Below are 22,819 nucleotides of genomic sequence, written 5' to 3'. Positions count from 1 at the left end.
TTACATGGCTGAGGAGATGGGAAAAATTGTATCATGGCGATACAGGCCTCCATCTCCAAACATTGCATGATGCACTGTTGCAGAGAAAGATAAATCCGTTGGCAAGAATATCACCATGCATACTTTCAGCTCATACGACCTCTTAAACGGCAGACTAAAATGTATAGAGAAACTTGGAATAAATAAAACAGCTTTTGGTATTGAAGTAAGGCATCATAAAAAAATGTGGGAAGCTTGTACTAGTGGTGCAAGGCTCGAGTAAACAGCGGAGCTGATGATCCACCTAGCTTCTTCCAGCTTGTACTAGGCTTGGCTAAGTTTTGCAAGGAAATGCTAAGTGCTGCTAGGCACGGTATTCCGAATCGGCTCACCGCCGAGGCGCAGATTCTCGCTTGGCTGCGTGACGCGCTTCAAGATGAGCGACTTCTTCTTCGGGTGTCCGGATTTTCTTTGGTCGTCTTATGTTAAGGCTACATGTACTCGCCACAGAATCAACGAGATTTCTGCCGCCATAGCGGCAGCTCTGAGCTTGATCTCCCTTGTGACGTCAGGGCCAAGCTGCGCCTCCATACTTGCCGGGGCATGACTGGTCGAAACCTGCCGAGCCGCCGCCAGAGGCGCCTGGTGCAGTCGCGGACATCGCGCGCGTTCTGCGCGAACGCGGGAAAACGGGGAAGCGCAGACTGCGTCGGCAGCAGCTCTGCGCGTTGCCTCGTTGGTGCTGCTACAATTTCTTTCTCTCTCTCTCTCGCTCTCATTTTCTCTTTCTCTCTCCCGAGTATAGCGCCTGCCGTGCACATGCTCTCCTTCCCTCTACCTGACGTCCCATGTCAAGGCAACATGTGCACGGCACGGAGGGGAGGCGAAGCACACGCCGCTCTGCGAGGTGGTTGCCTAGGCAACGAGCGGTGACGTCATCGCCAGGAGCAGTTTTTGTTCGCACCACGCGGCGCTACCAAGAGCTTAAACAGCTCCGCTGCTAAGATTTACTTAAAGCTTTGTTCAGGCCAAACTACACGTACGCGTGCCGGCTCGCGAAAGCTCGCGCCCACGCGCCTCAAATGCGCACATGGTGCAGAGCGATCGGTCCTGCACAATCAGCGCATGCGTGAGGTGCGTGTGCGCGAGCTTTCGAGTGTCGGCCATGGGTACGTGCAGTTTGGCCTTCATGCGTAAGCTTTCTTTGGCGAGCTCCCCAGCCCTGTCACGCAATAAGTCTACTGCCTTGTATATGCACAAAAATGCGTAATTTGCAAAGCTAAGACATTTAATCGTTATGATAGTGTAAATGTGGATGATTGGTAGCTTTTAAGCAATAAAATAAAACAAAAAGAGAATACCCATAGATATACATAGGGCGCCTTAGAAAATGCATGGTGAAGCTTATAGTAGGGGTCGGCCAACTGAAATTTTGGGATGGGTCCACTTGAAATTCGGGGTGGGGTCAACTTGCAATTTTGTGGTGAGCCAACTGAAATTTGGGTGTGGGCCAACTCAAATTTGCGGGTTTGCCAACTTGAAATTTGGACATGGGCCCACTGAAGTTTGAGGATGTGCCAAGTTAAAATTTCAGGGTGGGTCAACTTAAATTTGTAGTTGGGCCAACATTGAATCTGGGGGTGGACCAAATTAAACTTGGCGGTGGGCTAACTTGAAATTTGGGGGCTGGCCTACTTAAATTTAGGTGTGGGCCAACTTGAAATTTGGGGGTGCGCCAACTTAAATTTGGGGTGTCCAAATGCCCAATTGAACGCTGCTGAGTTTCCTTCGAGTTATGAACAAGTCGCGGGCAAGCGAGCGCGTTGAGACGCTGGGAACGTTTTCATTGGTCTTTTACCAAGGCGCAGTCAGAACGCAGGCGAGAGCTTGCGTGGACAAGGAACGCGCGCATAGCACTGGCTTGCGAGGGCGACAGTGAGGGTGAGATGGGTTCGCGCAGATGCTTCATAGCGATGTGCTCTCTCCTTACGCAACACCTCACGCGCTACCGTGGCAGCGGCTGTTCCAGTTCGCCCTCTCTGCTCCGCCGAGGCGCATCGTGCCCACCGTTCCGGCTCAATTTGTACGATTGCCTTGAAGCGTATTGCCTTTCAACCAGTATGTGGCGAGAAAATATGACAATGGTCTACTAAATAAAGCCTTCTTTGCCACCGGAAAGGCCATGGGTAGACGCATTGACTAGGAAAAGCAAGTAAGCAAAACTAAGCGAAAACGAAGTCACAGCTGAGCCAAACAGTGTTTACGCATTAGTAGAGAATTCTCAGAATTTCTGTAGCTTCTTTTTCTTTTTTGAAAAACGAAGGATTATTAGGAAAATAATTAGGTTACTAAGCTTATTTAGAGTAGAAGGGGAAGCATATTTCAATGCTTCCATTCTATAAATTGTGCGCGACCATGGGACGCAGCAGAATTCGTGGTGTCGCGTTTTGTAGTGGAATTGATTCCTCTGTAAATTACCAGGTCCGGATAAAATAGTAATTCTGCGATGGAATGTGACACTTTTGCAAGCAACGAACATGCATAGAACATAAAGAACACTTACTTTTATAACACTTAGCCATAAGGATTCTGGTATACCGAGGGAGTTAAAGTACGTAATAGTGGAAATAGCCTCTAAACCCGCATTTTGGTAACGCTAATGATTTGTTAATACTTCTGAATGTTGTTGTTCCTAGACAAAGTGACGGTATTTTATGGGCACCTTGTGCGTTTGTTTATGAGTTCACCTGTATTGCCGGAAAGGATAAAAGCAAGGCATAGCAGTAAGGATGCCGACCCTGAGACTATTTTTCGTAACACAATGTGTGCGTCTGCATTTGACCGTGTAAATCAGACGACGCGAACCGAGGGGACAGATGCGCAGTAAGATTAAAAGTGTCGCCGAGACCGGGATTTGGCTATTAAATGTTCACTTTTACCAAATGCAATGTTCACGACAGTCTCATAGCTTTTGCCTAGACTTTTAGCCCTCTTACCCTTCGCATCACCAGCTCGCCTGTTCGCAGCTTTCGCGCGTCCCCCTCATATCTGCGCTTATCCAAACGGATGTAAACTGAAAGTGGTAACGCCCACGGGGCGGAGGCAACATTATTCCAGAACAGCGAGACCACCTGCTTTAAAAAAGGCGCGTCGTGGTGGGAAGTTGCAGTCGTGAGACCTAACCACCACCCGTACGTTTCCACGCGAACTTTCGTGATTATGGTTGGTTTGTTTTTGCTCAGTTTTCTTTTTCAGTGAAAGGTACGTTGTATTGTTGTTTAAATACGTGCCTACATTATATACGTAGTTAGAAAAAGGTAAGGCTGCACATATTTCTTTGAAACGACTTGCTTAGGAAATTACTAGGTCTTTGACACAGAATGTAAGCCCAAACGTACACAGTGTGTGTGTTTCGGATTGTATTATATAACGGGCTATTGATTATTTTTGATGTCGTGTACGGTGAAATTCAACCAGCATTACCAACAGAAGCGGTCTGAAGTTCGCCAAGCTGCTGTGAGCTTCCAGTTAAGTAAACTTAGGTGATTTATTGCCCATTTTCTAACGAGTTTTCTTTTTTCGTTGTCGGAAGGTTCGACATGGAACGTTTATACGAGATAAAAGAATTGTCTACTTATCTCACGTTAGCGGGTTAAGCCCAACATTAAGAAGGCCGGGATGTCACTGAGAAAATTTTCCGACTACTAGCGCTATTGCTTGGTTTGAGATTTGTTTTTTCCACTCGTCTGATTTTTTCGGGCATGGCAGCGTGTGCACGGCGTGCCTAAGGCTTCGCTGATCAATAGAAATTGATAGAAGTATATTTTCTGCCCATAGTGATTGGACGTGTCAGATGTACGGCAATAACTCTTCGCAATGGCACAGGCACCAAAGAAGGTAGGTTACGAGTCAATTTTCTTTTCTCCATAATTCGGTTTGTTTGAAGAGGACTGCTGATTTTTTGCAGCTCCGATAATATAGCCTATTAGACACAACCTAAGCAGTTTATTTTTTCCCTGATCTAGTGACGTAGTTTAGTGCTGTCAACCGACCTCATTATACTTTCCTAACCCAAGGACTCAGTTGAGGCAATATGAGATATTCAGCTGCTGTGTATTGTTGAAACGAGTAAGCGAGGGGCAAAAAAAATTGGCTGCGGCTTAGCTCAGCTAACCCTGGATATCCAAAGCGAAAACTTGGTTTAGCCAGGTTAAGTCTTGGTTTCACTTGGTTAGCCTTTGCTTCAGCTGTAATTATTATACTTAGGTATACACTCATCGATATAAGCCAGGTATAAATTATAAGCCGACAAGTCCAAGCGTTTTGCGAGGCCGGACGGCTAGCTCTTTTTCAGTCTCCACCGCTAGCTTCGCGCACTTGGCATTGCGTCCTCTCCAGTGAAGCAGTTCACCAGGCGAAAGACGCATGTCAGACGCCGCTTGCGGTGTGGTCAGATGCCGGTAAGGTGCTGCGGGGTGGTCAGACCATAAAGAAAGAAACGCTGCCAGCTGCGGCGGTTGCTAGGCAACGGCTTAGCTCGGGGTGCTGCCACCGGCCACAGCGAAACGGCGAGAACGCGGCCAGTGTAGCTTTCGCTACAAAACTCGTTTGCGAACGTGTATAGGATAATGCAGGTGATGGTACCAGTGTATTATGGGTGAACGCAAAACTCAACCTCATTATTTCACGAAACTACGAGCTGCCGCAACTGAGCCCTGTGTCGACAAATTGTACAACAGGAGTCAGGTGACATGTGCATGTGACCGTCAGGAAATGGCGTGCCAGACATTCAGCAAAATTTTCGTGAACAACTTGAGCTCCAGCCGTGCGCGGCGTGGATCGCAAAATGCCCAGCAAAGTGGAGAGGAGGAATGCTAGGTGAGACGAAAAGGGAAAGAACTGTTATGCAACGTGTGGCGAGGGCGAGAGGCATTCCGTCGTCCGCACCTTCGCCGTGCTGGGAGAGAGAGAGCTGAGAGAGAGAGTGAAAGGAGAGTATAAAAATAGCATTGCGCAGCATAGCGGACGCGAGGTGGAGAGGGACGCGTAGAGCTGCTGCCGACGCCGACCGCGTTTCCCCGCGTTCGCGCCGAACGCGCCCGGTGTCCGTGACTGCAGCCGATGCCTCTGGCGGCGGCTCGGCAGGTTTCGACCAGAGAACTGGACACTCGTCGCTTCCGAAAAACTGAAGCGAGAGCTAGGGCACGTCTGCTGCTAGGGAAGCTGAAACCAAGCGTCGCAGGAGAGAACATCTCGAGTTTAGATTGAGGGAAGCCGGGAGTTCACGTAGCAGTAGAAATAAAGATCCGGAGGCCAGCAGAAATGGGGAATGCCCAGAAAAAGTTAGACGAAGTGTGTGGTTTGCGACTACTTTACTAGGGTTTCCCCAGCTCCGCTGGTCTCCGGTGTTTGCGATAGCAGAGCCACGCATAATTTTTTAACAAGCTTAACAAGCATAGGCATGACGATGTCGCCGGAGAAAAATCCTGTCCTCCCGTTTACCGGAAAATGCTTGCAAACATTCCACCTATGTCTCCGCTTCATATGTTCGAACTTGTTAGAAGTTTCACACTTTAATAACAATATGAAATCTTGAACTCTTGGAACGGGAAGCGAGCTCTCGCACATAAATCCTTCGGTGATTCGCATGCATTATATGGGAACGTACGACATCGTCGTTGAACAGTGTACGCGGCGCACTCAACAGTGAAATGATTACATACCCCGCTACAGCACCTCATCGTCTCTCACGTAGTTCACTAAGCAACTTAACAGAAACTTCGGAATATGTTTGCGCGTTCCACGGGCATCAGCCGCTGCTTTGTAAGTGTTGTGTGCATCCAGACCTAGTCTCAATGCACTAAGGCTTCTAAGACATGGCCTGACCGTTTTCTTATAACCGTTCCACGTGGAAACCATTCCCTTTCCATGGTGTTTAACAGCAGAAATGGGCCGGAAGGACACTCAGTTACAGAGCAAAGGAGAAACCCCTTTCCGTTACAAGAGTATTGGTCAGCAGACGTCTCGCGTCGTGAGTGATTATTTGGATGAAATCGGAAATGTTGGCAATTACTGGGAACACTGACATCCCGTTTGTCGTCCACCTTTTCTGCTCGATATTGCAGATACATAAATTTAAATACCGAGCAGTCTGTGTATATCCAACCTGCCTGTAATGAAAGCAAGCTCTTCAACATGTTCACATATGTACATTCACTACCACTTCCCACGTCAGTGGGTAATTCTAAGTGATTCTCAGGCATCACAGCAATGTTTTTGAAGTTACAATCAAGTTGACATAATAGCAATAGAAAAGCTTCATGATATAGTGTCACTACAGTGGGTCCCAAGTGACTTGGATCACAGGTGCACCTAAAAAAAGTGAGGCACATAAAACAAAGTCCAGGAACTTTTTATAGAGGATTTTTGTAAGCGGCAAACTGCAGTTTTTTTTTCTTGACTGTGAACTTTTCATTTGCGCTTGTTTAATGCACTCTCGAATGATACAAAAGCCATGTTTGGCGATGAAGCAACAAGTTTCGCTACCGAATATTTTGCACTACGGAACCACAAGAGAGCCCGAGGACAGCCGAGCGCCCGTGAGCTCTGTGAAGTTGGAATACAAGACCGGCGCTAAGCTAACGAACACGTGCAAGCAGCAGATGACAACTTCATCACCCTAAAATTATGGCTGTTTTACAAAGGTGAAATGTATACACACGAAAATGAACACAAGTACGAGGGCGAGGAGAACGCTCGTGCTCGGGTCATTACTTAATCGTATGTCAATATTTCGCACCTTTAATTATTCCTGAGATATCGTATGTTTCTCCTTCCGCTATCGCTGAAACTTAGTCCAAAACACACAGAAACAGTGATTTTCATCAAGCGGTGCTGTAGACGATTACATAACAGTTCGGCCTTGATTTTTTTCTTATACTTATATCACATGCAAATACTTTATTTCGCCCCTGTTTTATTGTTGGGATTCACTTTTGGATTGTTCACTTTCCACCGTAGATTTCTTTTTAGCCTACCTTACACAAATTTTGCTAGATGTTCGGTTCTCGCATGTTACAAAATGTGGCCGAGTGACTCTTCGTTTCCTGCTGTTTGTGTCACGCTCTGCTGTTTGTCAACCTAAACATTGTTGTTGCATTTGTTGTCGAGGTTAGGACAAAAGTATTTCTCCTATCTCGAAGCGTCACGCGTACGGTGTCGTTATCCTCCCGATTTGTATCCTTGCAACACAGCGACAGGCTTCAGGGTCCGAGTGTCCAAACGCCTACCCTCCCACCAGACACACTTTTTTAACGATGATAATAGCGCTGGAGTGCACACAAAAGTTACCATCAGAAACCATGCCATCCCTGCAGATAATGGAGCCAACAAAGGTAAAGGGGAATACAATATTCTGTTTTTATTGCAGTGAATAATTGAGCACACAAGGTGAATGAGTTCGCGATAAACTTCATATTCTTAAGAAAATATCAGCGAAATCGCAATTTTTTCCCCGGCTATTAAGAGCAGGAACAACTCCAATTCCCATGTGCAATGCTGGGCTCATTGAGATACACCAACGGCTCGCACTCCATCCACTTTCTTGGCACTTACGTAACATGTACTTATGGTTATGCACTGGAAATATGAGGCAACGTCACTCAAAGCCATGGGGACAGATCTGGAGCATGCACGAAATCTAAGGCGTCAAGCAGTGCGTAACCAAACGAGCAAGGAAGGCCTCTCGCGTTATGAAAGAAAGGGGAAGGATTCCTTCAGCAAATGCATGCAGTGAATTTTTTTGTATTTTTCGGTCTCGTGCTTAGTCATATTGAATGCTTAGTCACTTCTAACTATGAATGAGCTTGATAGGTCAGGCGAAGTGATGGTTGGCACATGCTTAGCGCAGTGCCGCCGACTTCTCGGTATGCTGTTACATTGAGCTATTTTCTTCCTCACCCAGAAACTTTTCAAATCGGATTAGAGTTTGCGAATCACCCAATCTTCATGTGATTTTTTGACTGGCGTGTTCACCTTACTACTGGTATTTTGCCTTGTTAAATCATGCGCGCAATAATGGTGCCTAGCAGTGCGGCTCCTACAAAAAGTGGTAACACTAAATGCAAGGCGTGTTCCGGAAGTATGAGCCGGTAGAATGCCGTTAGGTTGGTATCAGTGAAAACAAATGGGCCTGAGTGTCTGTATTTATTTGCTGTAGCATGCGCCAGTCTAACAGTATCAGTGGCCGACAAAGGCTGCGATATAGTCAGCACTCGTTAGGCGGGATGTTTCGTAAAAGCTTGACGCACAACGAAGTCTCTTCTTTCGGCCGGAGATCTGTGACAGCGCAGAGACATTATGGATTACCAGAACACTGTCAGCCACTGCAATTTGCGCTTGACGGGTCTGTTTTATTGGGTGAAGCGAATCCAATGTTACCGGGCACGTAGGCATAACGTCTTCTTGCGTCTCAAACGTCTGGGGGAATGAATACTTAGCAACGTTTGCTGTCGGGCGATCTGGTACATGACCATAAAGGGTTTGATGCGCTAAAGGATATACTGACTAAAAATAGACTCGGCTCCCAGCCACGAATTCGTTCTCGCGTATGAGCCATTCGGAAAAGCGTCGAGAAGCATTAAGGTGTTTCTTGAAAGGTCTTGCAGGGATTGTGTATGATATTCCTTGAAGTTGTGGCAAGGAGTACGTCGGGCAAACTGCGCATTCTATAAATGCTCTATCTTGGTAAACAGCGCGAAAAGAGACAAAAGGCGGCAAAAAAAGTGAGGTGATGACCAGCGCTATTTTTGCGCTCGGTTTTCTCCTTTCGCGCTGTTTAACAAGATGGAATACCAGCTATTCCGGTCTCATAGCTTCCTGCGGGGTACAAATGATCGTTTGCGAAAGGATGCCTAGTGGTGTTCTCTCGCATACACATCGAGGCACACCACTTTCCGGAAGTTAGTGCCATTGCTTGAGGAGCAAGCAAGATGGTGATGTCTGCTGTGACAACCTGCAGCATTCGCTGAAGTGGGCTTTCTTTCGTTACGTTACGGCAGGCTTGACCCATGTCAGAATTTGACATGGCCGCTTTCTGTGCTGGAAAATGGTGCACTGCATCGCATTCAAGGAAACCAACACTACATATTCAGAATGCGTTGCAAACACACAGTTCAGCATGCATGACATTTGTTTTATGCATAATGTGCTCTTTTCTGCGGCAGATGTATTACTTTGCAGATTTCGCAGTGATGTTACCTTGAGTCGCTATTTAACGATAACCAAGTGTCGATGCATCCGACACCAAGCATGATTGCTGATCCTTATTTCTTACCATTTCCACTCTTTTAACCGTGTAAGTGCTTATTCTGGTACTATCCGCGCATTGGTGCGTAGCATTAAGTGCAACGACTTGGCTTTACAGCTCCATAACAACACCGCTTAATGTCATACGGACTCCTTGGGCTCAGTGGCACCATGTTGTGGGATTTTGTGGGTTGAAATGGTTGCTTTGTAAGCCGGGTTGCAGGGACTCGCACTATATGCATCGTGAGCAATGTTTGCAGTCGAGCGTGCAGATGTGGATACCTTGCGCGATAGACTTGCCGGCTTCACGTGAAGAATGGAGGCCGTTAAGAAGCTGCGCGTGCGCACGAACTGACGAAAAACAAAACACGTGTGGTTGAGTTGGCATGGCATATTGTCCCATTATTTTTTGACATCTGCTTGCACAACCTTTTTCTATGTCCGCTAGCAAAAGTGTCTGCACATCACTGGATTTCATGAGTACAGATGAAAGACATCCGGTTTTCTTCATTACCGTTCTGACGTGTACACGTGACATTGTTTTCCACTAAAGCCATTGAGGTAGTAGCCTAAACTGGATGAATACTATAATTATCTTAGCGGTCCTGCATATTCGGCTGCAGTTGCAGTGAATTATGATGCGAACCTTAGAGTCGGGCAAGTCTCGCAATAAATTCATTTGGAAGTGCTTCTTTGAGGGCAGTCCACACGTTTTGCCTACCAGGAGAAAGGCGCTTTCAAAAACTATACGAGAGGCAGCTGACGTTCTATAGAGTACTCAGATTGTATATATCCTGCTGAAGAAATACAAGGTACATTAGCCATGTTCAGCGCTATGTGCAGGCGTTGCACTTAACAGGAGACTACAGACGCTGCGTTTACCCGATCGAGAATACTGTATTGTAACGTACAATATGTTTATTGAATAGAGGAGTGTACAACATTACAGTGCCAATGTAAATAAGAAATGAGATAAATTTGCCTTGTTTTAAGATTCCTGTCTTGCGTTCCGCCATGTTCAATCAGCGCACGTGGCCGCCTGCAGTGCATAACGAAAACGATACTACTGTGGCACTACTATTAAACAGCTACTCACATATGTGCCGTGTACTAACGCCACATCAATAGGCGCTTAAATGTAATTTGCAGCATCTTTCACATGCTACGGGATCATGACAGTAACGTGTGCGGCACGAGACAGTTTCAATCCCCGGGCGTGGTAGAGACGCGTAACTCCCACGCACATCTGCGTAGACCGAGACCCACATTGGCGACAGCTGCGAGAAGAAGGGTCTAGTCTGAACCAATGACTGTCATGCTGCACTGCCACGCAACGGTCATTTGATTTGCGTATGCTTTGACCTTAGTAAATGGCACCATGGACAATAAACCACCCTAGCGTGATTTGGCAGAACCCTGATCTCCAGGGCGTGACACGGAGTGCTGTCTCGGCGTTACTCGCGTGAGACAAGAGCGCGAGATCATTCGGCAGAACCTTCACTGGCCACGCCTACAAGAACATCCGGGTAAATCTGACGCGCCTGTTCTTGACGCTTTACTTTTCCAATGGGCGAGGTGGCCATTTTCTTCCCTTTCTGGTCACGTGTTCCTGGCTGTGCTGCTTGGGCGAAGAACTCCCGCGACTTTCCCCAGGTGCCTGCGCAAAATATTTTCTGATGCTTCTGTCAATAAGCCTGTATTTTGCTACTTTGTTTAGTATTTATGTTTTTTATGGTAATAGGATCAGAGATGCAATTCAAAGCTATAGTGATACCGTTAAGTAGTGATCGTTGGTTATCGTTACTTAACGTTACGTCTTCTACTATTGGGCATTCATAGCTCCTATTGCGTGCTCCATCCTCAAGCAGAATGACTTCGTAAACCCATGGTTGCGTGTGATAAAATGCGGAAATAACAACCATGATTTTGAGGTTCAAGAGGGCATAAAATGTATTTTTTGCATGATTTTCATGGCCACTAACCCGAATACCCTAACTGTGACTTCTCAAACGTTTTCTTCTTTTTTTGATACATTCATAAAGGTGCACTATATATACGCTTCGGTTACTTGTGTGACGCGAATCAAAAATAAATCACTGCAGCGAATGAATTATTTCGTATAGAAGGAGCAGCAATTTTTGTTTGTCATCGACTGGGCGAAATTTTTTATTGGCTTGCGATAATGTCTTACATAACTTTTCTGTGAAAAGAGGAGAAAACGCTAATCGCGAATAAATCAAAGCCAACGACCCGGCATGTGTGGAAAGAATGGTTGCCCCCGCAGGGGCGTCTGCGCAAGCAGGCGTTTGGTGTGTTGCGACACCACGTACCTGAGCAGACGAGGGTTGGACCCCCCGCGCGTAGTCTCACCCGGCATTTTTTCTAAGCAAGGAACCGCTTTTTAACTTGACAGCAGTTTTTAGCTTTTTAGATGAAGTTAACGTCCTATAAATAATTTGGCCGGGTAATGTGTAGCACAGCCTTGCCTTCGAGGCTGTAGCCGCAGTGACGTAAGTTCTTATAGCACGTGCTTCTCAGCTCTCTACTTCAAGAGCCCTATGTAGGCAGTAGTTCTTGCCGCTTATATTCCATATTCTTGCCACATACTCTAGTGAAACTTTTATGCTCCTTTATTTTGTCATAAATCATTGTCATTATATTTTACGCAGTTTACAGCAACCCGTTCTTAGGCCTCTTTAAAGCCACATTGCGTCTACATTTGCAACTCAGTTTAATCACATTACACATAATACATAAACAATTCATTACCATATGTCATGGCGCTCTTTGGCCCTAGCTGGCCCTTGCGCCATTAAACGCCACACATCAATCAATCAAGAATGGTTGTGGCGATGATTTCGTGCAAAGGTGTGTAGCAAAGAAAGAAACTGTACAATGAAAACTGCTGGAGCATATCATTTCCCTGTGTTTATTTTTTCGGGGTCATGAAATATATTTCATATGAGCAATGAAAAAACAGCATGGAACACTTCGATCTAATATCTGAGACAAAAGCGCCATTTAACTTTGTCAATCCTTTCCGATTTTTCCGTCTTGTGCTCAGTAAACTTTGCCAGGTCTTGCTCAATTAAAATGCTCAGTTGTGTAGCTTTCTCCGCGCATACAATTTATTAGCAATTTAAGATCTGTCTCAAACATGTATAAGAATGCCATTGAGTTTTTTTCCCCTTAAATGTTAGGGGAGGGGGGGGGGCGAGGGGGTGGCTCTGGGATATATGTCTACGGAAGCTGCAAATAGGGGTTTAGGCAGCATGGGAATGATTCGGAGTACATGGATTTGGCAAAAATTTGTACATCTGGCTTGAAACGGCTTTACGACATTGCAAATTGGTCTTTTATGGTAAAATACTGGATGTGCTACAAGCACAACCATTCGCAATGTTTATTCATATACGCTGAAAGCCATAGCCTTTGTGCTTAAAAACTGATTTTTTTAATTTAGTAGTATAAAGCGTAATAAATAACGACACAAGAATGCCTGAAGCCAGAAGGTCGAAGTTTATACAAATGCATGCAGTAACCGTCACTCAAGTGAAAGCTGAACAGCCCAAAGCAGCTTCGTGCACTAATTTTCGTAGGAAGCTCTATGACGCAGAAGGTGAGCTCAAGCTTCCACGCGAATAATTTATTACACTGCACGCAAAGCAAACAGGAGAGCAATACACACCCAGGACAGTCGTGACAGGTGCGCGTGCCGACCTTAGTATTGTGTCACAAATGTTACAAATGAGCCAAGCGGTAACGAATGCGCAAAGCAGGGACGTCCAGCATATCGGAGAGCTTTTTACGTCGTGAACCGGAAAGGGTAATATATTTGAGCGGTATTTCTCATATCCTGCTGAAACAACTCGGTCGGAAAGAAGCGCACTCGTGTGCTATACACATGGCTCGGCGCAATCGTGAAGCACTTGAGCTATCGCATACGTTATCAGTGGGTGACATGTTTCGGAAGGAGTGAGTAGGATACACTAAGGGCGAGATAACGCCAACTGCATCTCAAACGTCAATGGGTCGAACAATAAATACCCGAACGGAAATGTTTGCGTTGTGAAGCCAGTCCTTTACATTGACATTCTTCAGCAACAAAGTGCGTGCTCGTCACGTTGTAGCCACCAGTCCTTGGAGGGCGTAAAACCGCAAAAACCAAGAGCCTGAGCTTGCGAGCGGATACGGTAAGAGCGCGATAGAGTGTGAGAAAGCATCCGCTATTTGTTTTGTTATCACGAGTCACGTGGTCGTAACTTCTTACTTAGCTCCAGTGTTATCTCCTGACAAACAGTTGCCTTCGGTTTCCCGATTTAAGGATGTAAATTATGGGGTTTTACGTGCCAAAATCACCATCTGATTATGAGGCACGCCGTAGTGGGGAACTCTGGAAATTTGTACCACCTGGGGTTCTTTAACGTGCACCTAAATCTAAGTACACGGGTGTTTTCGCATTTCACCCCCATCGAAATGCGGCCTCCGTGGCCGGGATTCGATCCCGCGACCTCGTGCTCAGCAGCCCAACACCATAGCCACTGAGCAACTACGGCGGGTGTGTCTTGATTTTGTCTGCAAAACCCTGCGCTATTCTTCAAAACACACATGGCAGGCACAGCTCGAAGTGGCAGCTTGCTTGCTGCTGATACCAGTTCGCTTACGCACTACATGGGTTTGCTGAAATGCGGGCGGCTAAACGGAGCAGTGGAGGCAAAACTTGAAAAAGAAAGTAAGGCTGTCAGAAATTCAGGCAATGCGTGAGTCGGCGAAGAGGCAGATGTCTAGAAAGCATCAGCGGCACCAGCTCTCACAGCTTTCTTAGAGCTGCGCTTCGCTTCAATTTCGCGTTTTGTTTGTAATGAGGCTTTCTTTTTTTTTCTTTAGGCGTTGCGGCAAATCCTCCCTCCCCCCCCCCCCCCCCCCCAAAAAAAAAAAACACATGCCACCTCTCAATATATGTGCGACAAACTGCGGATAAAACAAATACAAGAGGCAATTATGCCTGCGCTGCAGCTATAGCCAGTAGGGTCTTGCTATATTCGAGCTCCGTGTCAATTCAAACGACACAGTTGTCAGAATCTCTACCGTCCAAATTAAGCATTTTAATTGCTTACACTTCCATGTAGAGCTGTATTTTCGTTATGAAGCCACTGTATGAAGTTATGAAGGGCACAGTGTACAAGTAGCTCATGTTCCTACAAAAAAGTTGAGGCACTCCCTTGTAAACGTAAAAGACCAAGCTACCAAACGAAAAATTCCCAGGTGTTGTTTACAGCATCCCACGCGCAGACTGCGATCGAAGTTACGTTGGCGAGACAGGCAATTTTCAGCAAAGACTTAAGCAGCACATGTATAATGTAAGAAAGAAGCACGTAACTTCAAATGCTCTGGCCGAACACACAGAAGCGACTGGTCATGAAATAGACTGGGACAACGCAAAGATAATAGAAAAAGAAAAGGACTGGACTTATGGGCTTTTGCTTGAATCCCTGACAATTCAGACCACAGAACACACACTTAATCGCAATGACGGCAACTTTCCCCACGTGTACACACGTTGTCTACGTCACATCTTAAAGCCTACATAACCAGGCCATTTCCGCTTTCACCTTTATTGTGAACAAGGCTCCCGTGCGGGAGCCGAAACGTCTTATTATATATTTTTAAAGCTTTCGTGATCGGTATCTGTTTTAATTGTTCGTTATGAAGCCTGTGGAAGACATTGTATCAAGGAATCCACCCTATTTGTGAATGTGAGTAGGTAAAACAAACTGTACTGTCGCAGCCAACTCTATAACTAATTCTGTATTAGGAGCCTCAATTCATCGAGAGCACCACAAATAATCATTTAAAGCACATTTCACAGAACCCCTTTTAAACGCATGTCAAGCCCAATGCAGCTTTGGACGTGAAAGAACAATACGCGGATTGAACAAATTCAATATGCATTTACGCTGGCGCTACAGCAATATTTTAATGTCGAATCACGTCGCCGCAAGAGGAGATGGCGGTCTCGTATTATCACAAACAACTTGAGAGTCTGCCAGAAAGCCCGGTGGGGTTCTTCAAGGCCATACAATGACCGCGTCACCGGAAGCTCCCAAATTGGCTGTTCCAATTGTTCACTTCTCTTAAAAACATTGGGGAAAGTCGTACGCACCCTTCTCTTGCCCCGTGGAGTGCTGAACGGACGTGTGTTGCCACCATGACCCCAGTATATGTGTATGAGTCATACCAGGAGATCGCCGCGGCTGGTTTCGATGACGTGATGAGCCCCTTATTTCACGTCCGATGCTGCGCTGCACTTGGCGTGCACTTTGCACTGGTCGCATTAGAAAGTCTAATAATATTTTTTTGTACTCTCGGGGAACTGAGGCTGTTCGCATCATTACTGGGTAGATAGCCATTCAATAAAGCAATAAAAACGACGCAGAAGTTCTGTTTCAGTACTCCTTTAAAGGGACGCCACTATGGAGATGCTGGTGAAACATTAAAGTGCTGTCCCCCAATCAGGACAACATCGTATGTAGAGTGCCTAAAAGCTAGGAGTTCTTGAGTGAGTGGGAATTGGGAAGTTGCAGTTATGTGCATCGTGGAATCGCTGAAAAAATTTTGCCTTTGCGCAATAACCGGGGCTTTAGTCAGCAGAAACAGTCGTAACTATGTTCACTTGCATCGATGTCCTTCCATGGAGAGTCCAATAAAGTGTTAAGCTTCATGTTTAATCTCTGATGAATATTCGATAATACTAAGTAGAAAATTCATGAGTCCAATGCGAATCACTTACGCAATCGAATAGATATTCGAATCGTATTCGAATCGGATACGGATCAATTGTGAAAAAAATACTGTGCAGGTGGATAAATTATCCGCTGTGAAAGTTTATTCAAGTAGACACAATACAAATTTCAGAGCACAGAAAAGCACGCGTCACTTCAATGAAGAATGGAGCTTCATTCCGGTTTATCACTTGAAAATATCTTTTTTGGCAAATAGGATTATACCAGTGCTGCGGAAAGAAACGATGAGTTGACGACAGATGCGCTAACCAACGTATAGACGTCGCGCACCGGATTCAAGTAACCGAGGGAATCAGGCTCAACGAAACCTTCAGTTTTCAAAATTTGTTATCTTCATATTTTATGCTGAGAATTTTGCGGTTTCTGTCAAGAGCCAAATCTAAATTGGAGGACCGTTTCTCAGCCCGAGCTGCTTTTGTGACCTTGATGGGTAAAGCGTTCGCATGAAGAATTTTCATCCTGGAAGGGACAGTGAAATGAAACAACAAATCATTTTATATTCACAACATTATTTAAAATGTATATTTTGGTCAATTTCGCTATAAATAGCCTAATTAATAAAATATAACATTAAGGTCAGTGTTCCATTTTTCGAACTTCGCGCCGAATCAGCAGCATCGGTACGCCAGTGTAACGCCACGGATTTCAAGGTATTCGTCTGTATTTGGGCCGTTGTGGTTGACTAGATGTTCTCGAAACTCGGCGAGTCCTGTCTTTGGCTATTCTACAGAGTACGCCGTCTTCCATTTTTAACGATAAATAATGAACTTGGATTGAGCAAGCGCCATCAAAATCCGTGACGTCAGGGCGAGCTGGTGCGGCATAATTGTGGCGGTGTCGCCACCTGTATTTTGTCTTTGCGTATTTTCTGGCTTACCAAGCCTTTTGGCGCGATAAAGATGGCTCGTTTGATGTTGTAGAATGTTAGTTTACTCATGCAGCTCAACTTACTTTTATCTTGAGTGCCGAGCGCTTGCTTGTCCGGAGCTAGAACCTTTACCCTTAAGGCTCTAAAAAGGTTTTTCACTGTATACGACAGCAAACTCAAACTGCAAGCCTGCGAGATAAGAGAAGCCGTAGCTGAAAACCGTAGCTGAAAACTAACAATTCTGACCACCTGGTGCGTATTGAGATATCTCACACGAGAGTTTGGCAGACTTTGCTGTCAAAGTTCACTTCCACTTCATACAGACTTGGCGTTGCCTGTCTCAGTTACCGTCATGTTTACTTGCCACACAAAGGTCGCACAAACCAAAAAATCTTCACTTGGCCCTATTACCACATGGATGTTCCTCGCTAACGATGACGGTGTCAGCCATAGGACGAGCGCTTGCACCCTTTTTTGCCCTTTTAGAGATACTAAAACGTTTACGGGGAACTCTCGATTTTATTTTCTTGGGGGCATCATCTGTTTTGCCTTCAGTGCCAGCGCACTACTTCGACTGTCCCCAACTGTTTATGGTACGAGATTTCTTCCTGTACCTACTGCCAAGGGTTTCGATTCGAACTGCGTGACCTTGACTGAACAAATGCCCCTTTAACAGCTTACATCAAGCCGCATTGACAAGGGTGGTTCGACATGATACTCCTGCACAAATACGATTTCTAAAAGGCTGCTCCGCTTTTCAGTTTATTCACTGACTATCGTTTAATGGGGATTCAGGTGTTTTATGGTAGCAACCAGGTAGCTGGAGTGTCTATTGAAGTAAGTAGTGGCGCTCGCAGAGCAGCTCCTTGCCATCAATATTGCCAAGGAGCTTCACTAGAGTACGCTCGGGAGGGGAGGAGGGGGGCTGCCTTAAAGCCAGCGCACTACAGAGAAAACATCGTGTCGAAGGGTGTTTAGGAATAGGGTCTTCATTCTCTAGTCATATTGTTGCTGAAGCTAAGTAGTTAACATGGACAGCGACCTTTCTCGTGCTATTTTCTAACATACATTTTCATTAGGTAGTGGCAAGCTGGAGGCGTACGCTCCCTTCCCCTGCTAACCTAAATGCTTTATAATTTGTACACTTCGGAAACGTATAACACTAAGGTTTCAGTCGCTCCAAACGTTCACGCAGGCCCAGCTGGCCTCAATATAGCTTTAAACTGGAAGTGAACTCGTGTGTGAGCGATGACAAGTGACGGATCTCGCTAATACAGGCAGAGAAAACTGGGATGAGGGGAATTCCGAAAGACCCATTAGTGAAATGTGCCACTGATTAGCTTCCACATATAAAACGTTCAATACATACGGATCCGTTATTCACAATTTACTGATCATGAGCGCCTGTCTAACTTCGCTCGAGCACGAGAATTTGGCTCCAGGTCTAGGGAGCACACTTTTGTGGCGATAAAAGGAAAGGCTTCAGCTTAGTATCATTAGGTGCGTGGTCATGGACACAAATATGGGGAACTATTTCGGTCTGTAGAAATTAGGCATCCTTCATAGGCTTGGAGACGTCGCATAAGTGGTTACTTTTTTGCAATATTTCGAACAATATATTATTGTCTAAGGTGTCAGAATTACATGCCATTCATTTCACCTATTGTTCTTAAAAGCGTCGCTGTTGTGATCGAACAATGAAGAATTCGCTGCATGGCGATGCTGGTACGATTCACTCAATGATAGGGAATTCGGCCTCGGCACAGTTTGTCGCATGACCCCATGACCTCAATTCTGGGTGCTCTATAATACTACTGCACGCCATGCAGCTATAGCTGATGTCTATTTACAGTCGCTTCGCTCAGCTTAAACAAGCAATATTAAAAGAATAACGCAGATGGTTGCTTCCTGGAACGTGTGTAGTAAGAGAACGCTGTTGTCTAAAACGGTTGAGAGGTTAGTGATAGTTACAGGACACTTATTGTGTGCATAATTTTGTATCAAGCGTTTGCATCATGCCACGTACTGCACGGTTTTCTGCAATGCTATTTGCTGACTTATAAAAAACACACACACACACAAACACACGAGAATACACACTGATAGCAAAACCAAAACGCCTCAGCTGAAACAATGGGCCTCACCTTGTCGGCTTTCTGTAATAAATGGGGTGTCTGCAGAAACGCTTCATTCGTGGCAACAAGGGTGATAACAAGTAAGAACGTAGCAGGAGAATTTGCTTTTGTACTGTGCTGCGATGTATGCACTGCGCCATTATGCGCTACTGCTCTTTATGAAAGAACGTCCAGGCGCGTTTAGGACCATCGTGTGTGTGAAGTGGCTGGCGTTCGGGGGCTCTTGCTTGCTGCTGCTGTGTTGCTGGATGTCTCACTTGAAGGACAACTCACAGGCAATAAATCGGTTAACATGTAGCCCGATATATATTACCCCGTCATACGTGTCGGTTGCCGCCAATAATAAACAGTGCCTAAACATCATGATTGTTACAAATACACGCCTTCAGTCACATAATACCTTTATTAAAGCAAAGTTTATCGCGTCTCCTCGGTCTGACTCTTGCCAAGTAAGGTGAGGGAATCCTGGAGTTTGCACAATAGTAAATTGCAATGACGTCATCGTAAGTTGGCCGATCCGGGAGACACTGAAATCACGCGTGTCCCAGGGTGGTGGTTTCCTCGTTTCGCTGATTTGCCGGGCAGGCAGGTAAGCGCTATGCTGCATAAATATCCAGTACACTTCAAAGTACACTTGCAGGTAACGTGGCCCTGCTGCTGTGGATATTGAATCACTCGCGAAAACATATGACTATACATTACTGTGAAAAAAAGAAACACAACTCTGAAACGTAATGCAACTGCATTCACCTGTTATCAGCTGTTTGCCAGTCGAGATCTACGCACGGCTCAGATGCGTGACGCACAGCTGGGTAGCTTTGTAGGCCATATAAAGATCTCGTTTTTGTCAAGAGCTGCACGATGTGGCGATGTCGAGTTGCAAACTGTACGGGCACATGCTGAATGTGGAAAACAGCCACTTTAAGGAAACAAATTTCAGCAAAGTAAAACTTACATTGGTCAGCATCTCTGGTTTTCCATGAGTAAAGTAAGACAAGCGGCGTAATGTTGACACGTTCAGCCCACTGCGCGTCAAACCTATAATGGAGGCTGCTCAAAGTGTTCGCTGCGCAATTTAAGCGTGGAAGCTTTCCACCGCGTAAGGGAGTCAGAATTGGAACTTAAACATCTGTAGTGTTGTTCAGGAGGATTGGTAGCCAAGTCGAAGAAAGATTTATAGTGTTGCTGAATAACTTATCTAAGCCACGATATTGAACTTTTATTCAATTTGTGCGAGAAGCAGGTTAGTCATCCGCGAAAGTGTCAAGTTGGTGGCGTTTAACCAGTGTGTAGCAGATATAGTTCGCATGTTGAATACAACAGTTGACTTTCAAGGATACTGAAAGAACGTCTGTAGGTGGATGTGTTTTTTATTATCTTGAAGTAAAAAAATTATGCGCATCTGTAGACTTATATGTATTTTTCAAATAAAGTATTAAACCCAGCATGCAAGGAAACGGTTAGAGCGTAACAAAAGAGCAATGTGTACAGATGTGGCCAGAGATTGAAAGGAAACTTCTTGCTGGTTTGTGACAGATGAGTGAACATAGCTCTACATTTGAAATAAAAACGTTGACTCCGTGTAAATTAAGCATGACGTGATTAAGTTGCGGGCTACTCGGAAAGAAATATTCGCTTATGGAGCGAAATTCGCCGTTGTCTGAGCATCTAAGCAAGCTTCAACGCATTTCTGGTGCAGTCACTCTAAAAACTAAGCAAACCGGGAAAGAACGGACCAAGAATATTTTGGTACTGCATTTGACCCCTAGACAAGGACAAATGTTCTTTCGAGAAGCTTGCTTGAAGAAAAACCATTATATGTCTTCTTTGTAGTTTCACGTTTCGTTGGTGGGCTCCAAGCCTCCGAATCACGAATCGTCATTTTGTTGTCTCCAATAATTAGCCTTTTTGATGTCAGTAGTAAACCTTCCGGTTAGATGAACTGGCAAAGCTACCGTCTAGAAAAGCATGTTATGCCAGGTTGAAAACGCGGATCAGAAGGAAGTTTTCTTTGACTACGAAGCTTCTCTCCCGACAAAATACTATCGACATTCTTTGTAGCTTTATGCAACCTTCTGGTGAATGGTAGAAATCTGGCCTTATTCGTACGACATACTGGAAGTTAAACGAAAAAAAAAAAGCACGGAGAAATGGAGGGTACAACACATGCGCATGTTCTTATACCTTCCTCTTGTCCTTTTTCTTCTTATTTTTCTTTTTGCGCTTTACTTGCAGTTTGGTGAATGCCTACTTTCTGTTTTATGCATCAATCTGTAGCTTACCGGTGTTCGCTGAGTTCATCGTGCTATAAAACGGCTCTCTCTACTTTTAAATGAGAAGAGCAAATCTTTCGCGAAAGTGGCGGGAACGTTTATCCAGCGGTAAAGACGGAGGGACAATCTGCTCGTTGAGTAGTGCTAATTTACTTTGGCAACATTTATTGTTGTAATTGAATGGTTTAGCATTGACCATTTTTGTAGTACTCGAGCTAACGGCTTGAAGTGAATCAATAACACCACCTTACATACAGCCGCCATGATATTTGGACAAGAATTATTCTAGAACGTTAGATGGCCACTATTGTTCCAAACACATATACAACGAATACGTGCATATGTATGGGTTTGTCTTGCATAGCAAATCAATTGAAAGGCAATTTTTCAATGCTATTTGTGAGGCAGCAGATGGCAGTGCGTCATGCGAATGCTAACTGTCGTAGAAGTAGTTTTGTTTTACTTGGTCGAATACCTGTGGTCCTTATTTTGTAAGTCTATTCAATGTTCCTGAATATTATCAATGGCACTTGAATTTGTCTAGATGGTTCACAAGTAGACATGTTTTTCTCCGCCATAAGCATTAAAAAGTGCTACAAGAGGAAGGTCATTATATTAACAAAGGCCTAAAAATGCACATTGGTGTGCGCACCGCTCTTCGTTAAAACGCGATTCTGTACTGTGAAGAAAAAGACCATTGAAAATGTTCATTTTCTTTTTAACGCAGCTATCTAAGCACCACGTAATAACAGATGGTTATGCGTACATTGGTGTTACAGAACACTACTTTTGAAGATTATACGAATCCATCGCACTTAAATTCAACCGGTTTGACGCGAAAAATACTCCCTTCACTTTTTGGCCCGCAAACACAGTGACACAGTAGTCCGGTTCTTGGCACCAAGCATACGCTTTTATTTTGCCAATCACCAACTCCTCATAACGCATAGTATGATATAGGTGTGACTGCATGCATGACTGCCTTTTCCACTGACTGGGAAGCTCACATCGCCTGCAGCAAAAAATTCACCTCCTTTAATTAAAGCACACTTGATAAGGCCAAGTCTAATTGTGCCTTGCTATTCACGTTTTTTATATAGGTTCCACTGCTCCATTATATCATCCTATGAAATCTTTGTGCTGTCGCAGTCAGCATCGTGAAAGCAATTTGACACAGGTGCCATCAACATGGGAAGTGGCGTGGCTGCTGTACGTTTACACAGGTGGGCTCGCACTGTTAAACGCTTCTTGAAAGAACTTGCGTCGAAACTAATGATTTTTAAACTAGCATGATCTCTAAACTCCTTTTCCATGCGGTTACGCTGACGACAACCGTTACCGTCATCGGCAACGGTTGTCGATGACGGCAACGGCAACGGGATACACAACGTCGATTTTTGTCATCGTTAGGCCATCTCCTCATCCTCAGCATTGCCACAGCTACGGCAGGAAACG

The 22,819-nt window shown here is 45.1% G+C and overlaps 1 protein-coding gene across 2 annotated transcripts in view; it reads left to right on the top strand.

Moving 5' to 3' along the window:
* LOC119445522 (monocarboxylate transporter 2-like) overlaps nt 1-22,819 on the top strand; it is an 87,497-nt gene that overhangs the window by 13,675 nt on the left and 51,003 nt on the right. The window contains exon 2 of one of the 2 annotated variants that reach the window (XM_037709786.2): nt 3,817-3,876. The exons of the other annotated variant lie outside the window; for it this stretch is intronic. Coding sequence (XP_037565714.1) covers nt 3,856-3,876 — 21 coding nt within the window. The 5' untranslated portion in view covers nt 3,817-3,855. The remainder of the gene's footprint in view (nt 1-3,816; nt 3,877-22,819) is intronic. 2 annotated transcript variants of the gene reach the window in all.

This window comes from Dermacentor silvarum, chromosome 3 (genome assembly GCF_013339745.2).
Source record: "Dermacentor silvarum isolate Dsil-2018 chromosome 3, BIME_Dsil_1.4, whole genome shotgun sequence".
NCBI classification, from domain to species: domain Eukaryota; kingdom Metazoa; phylum Arthropoda; class Arachnida; order Ixodida; family Ixodidae; genus Dermacentor; species Dermacentor silvarum.
This window is presented reverse-complemented; position numbering and strand designations above follow the sequence as displayed.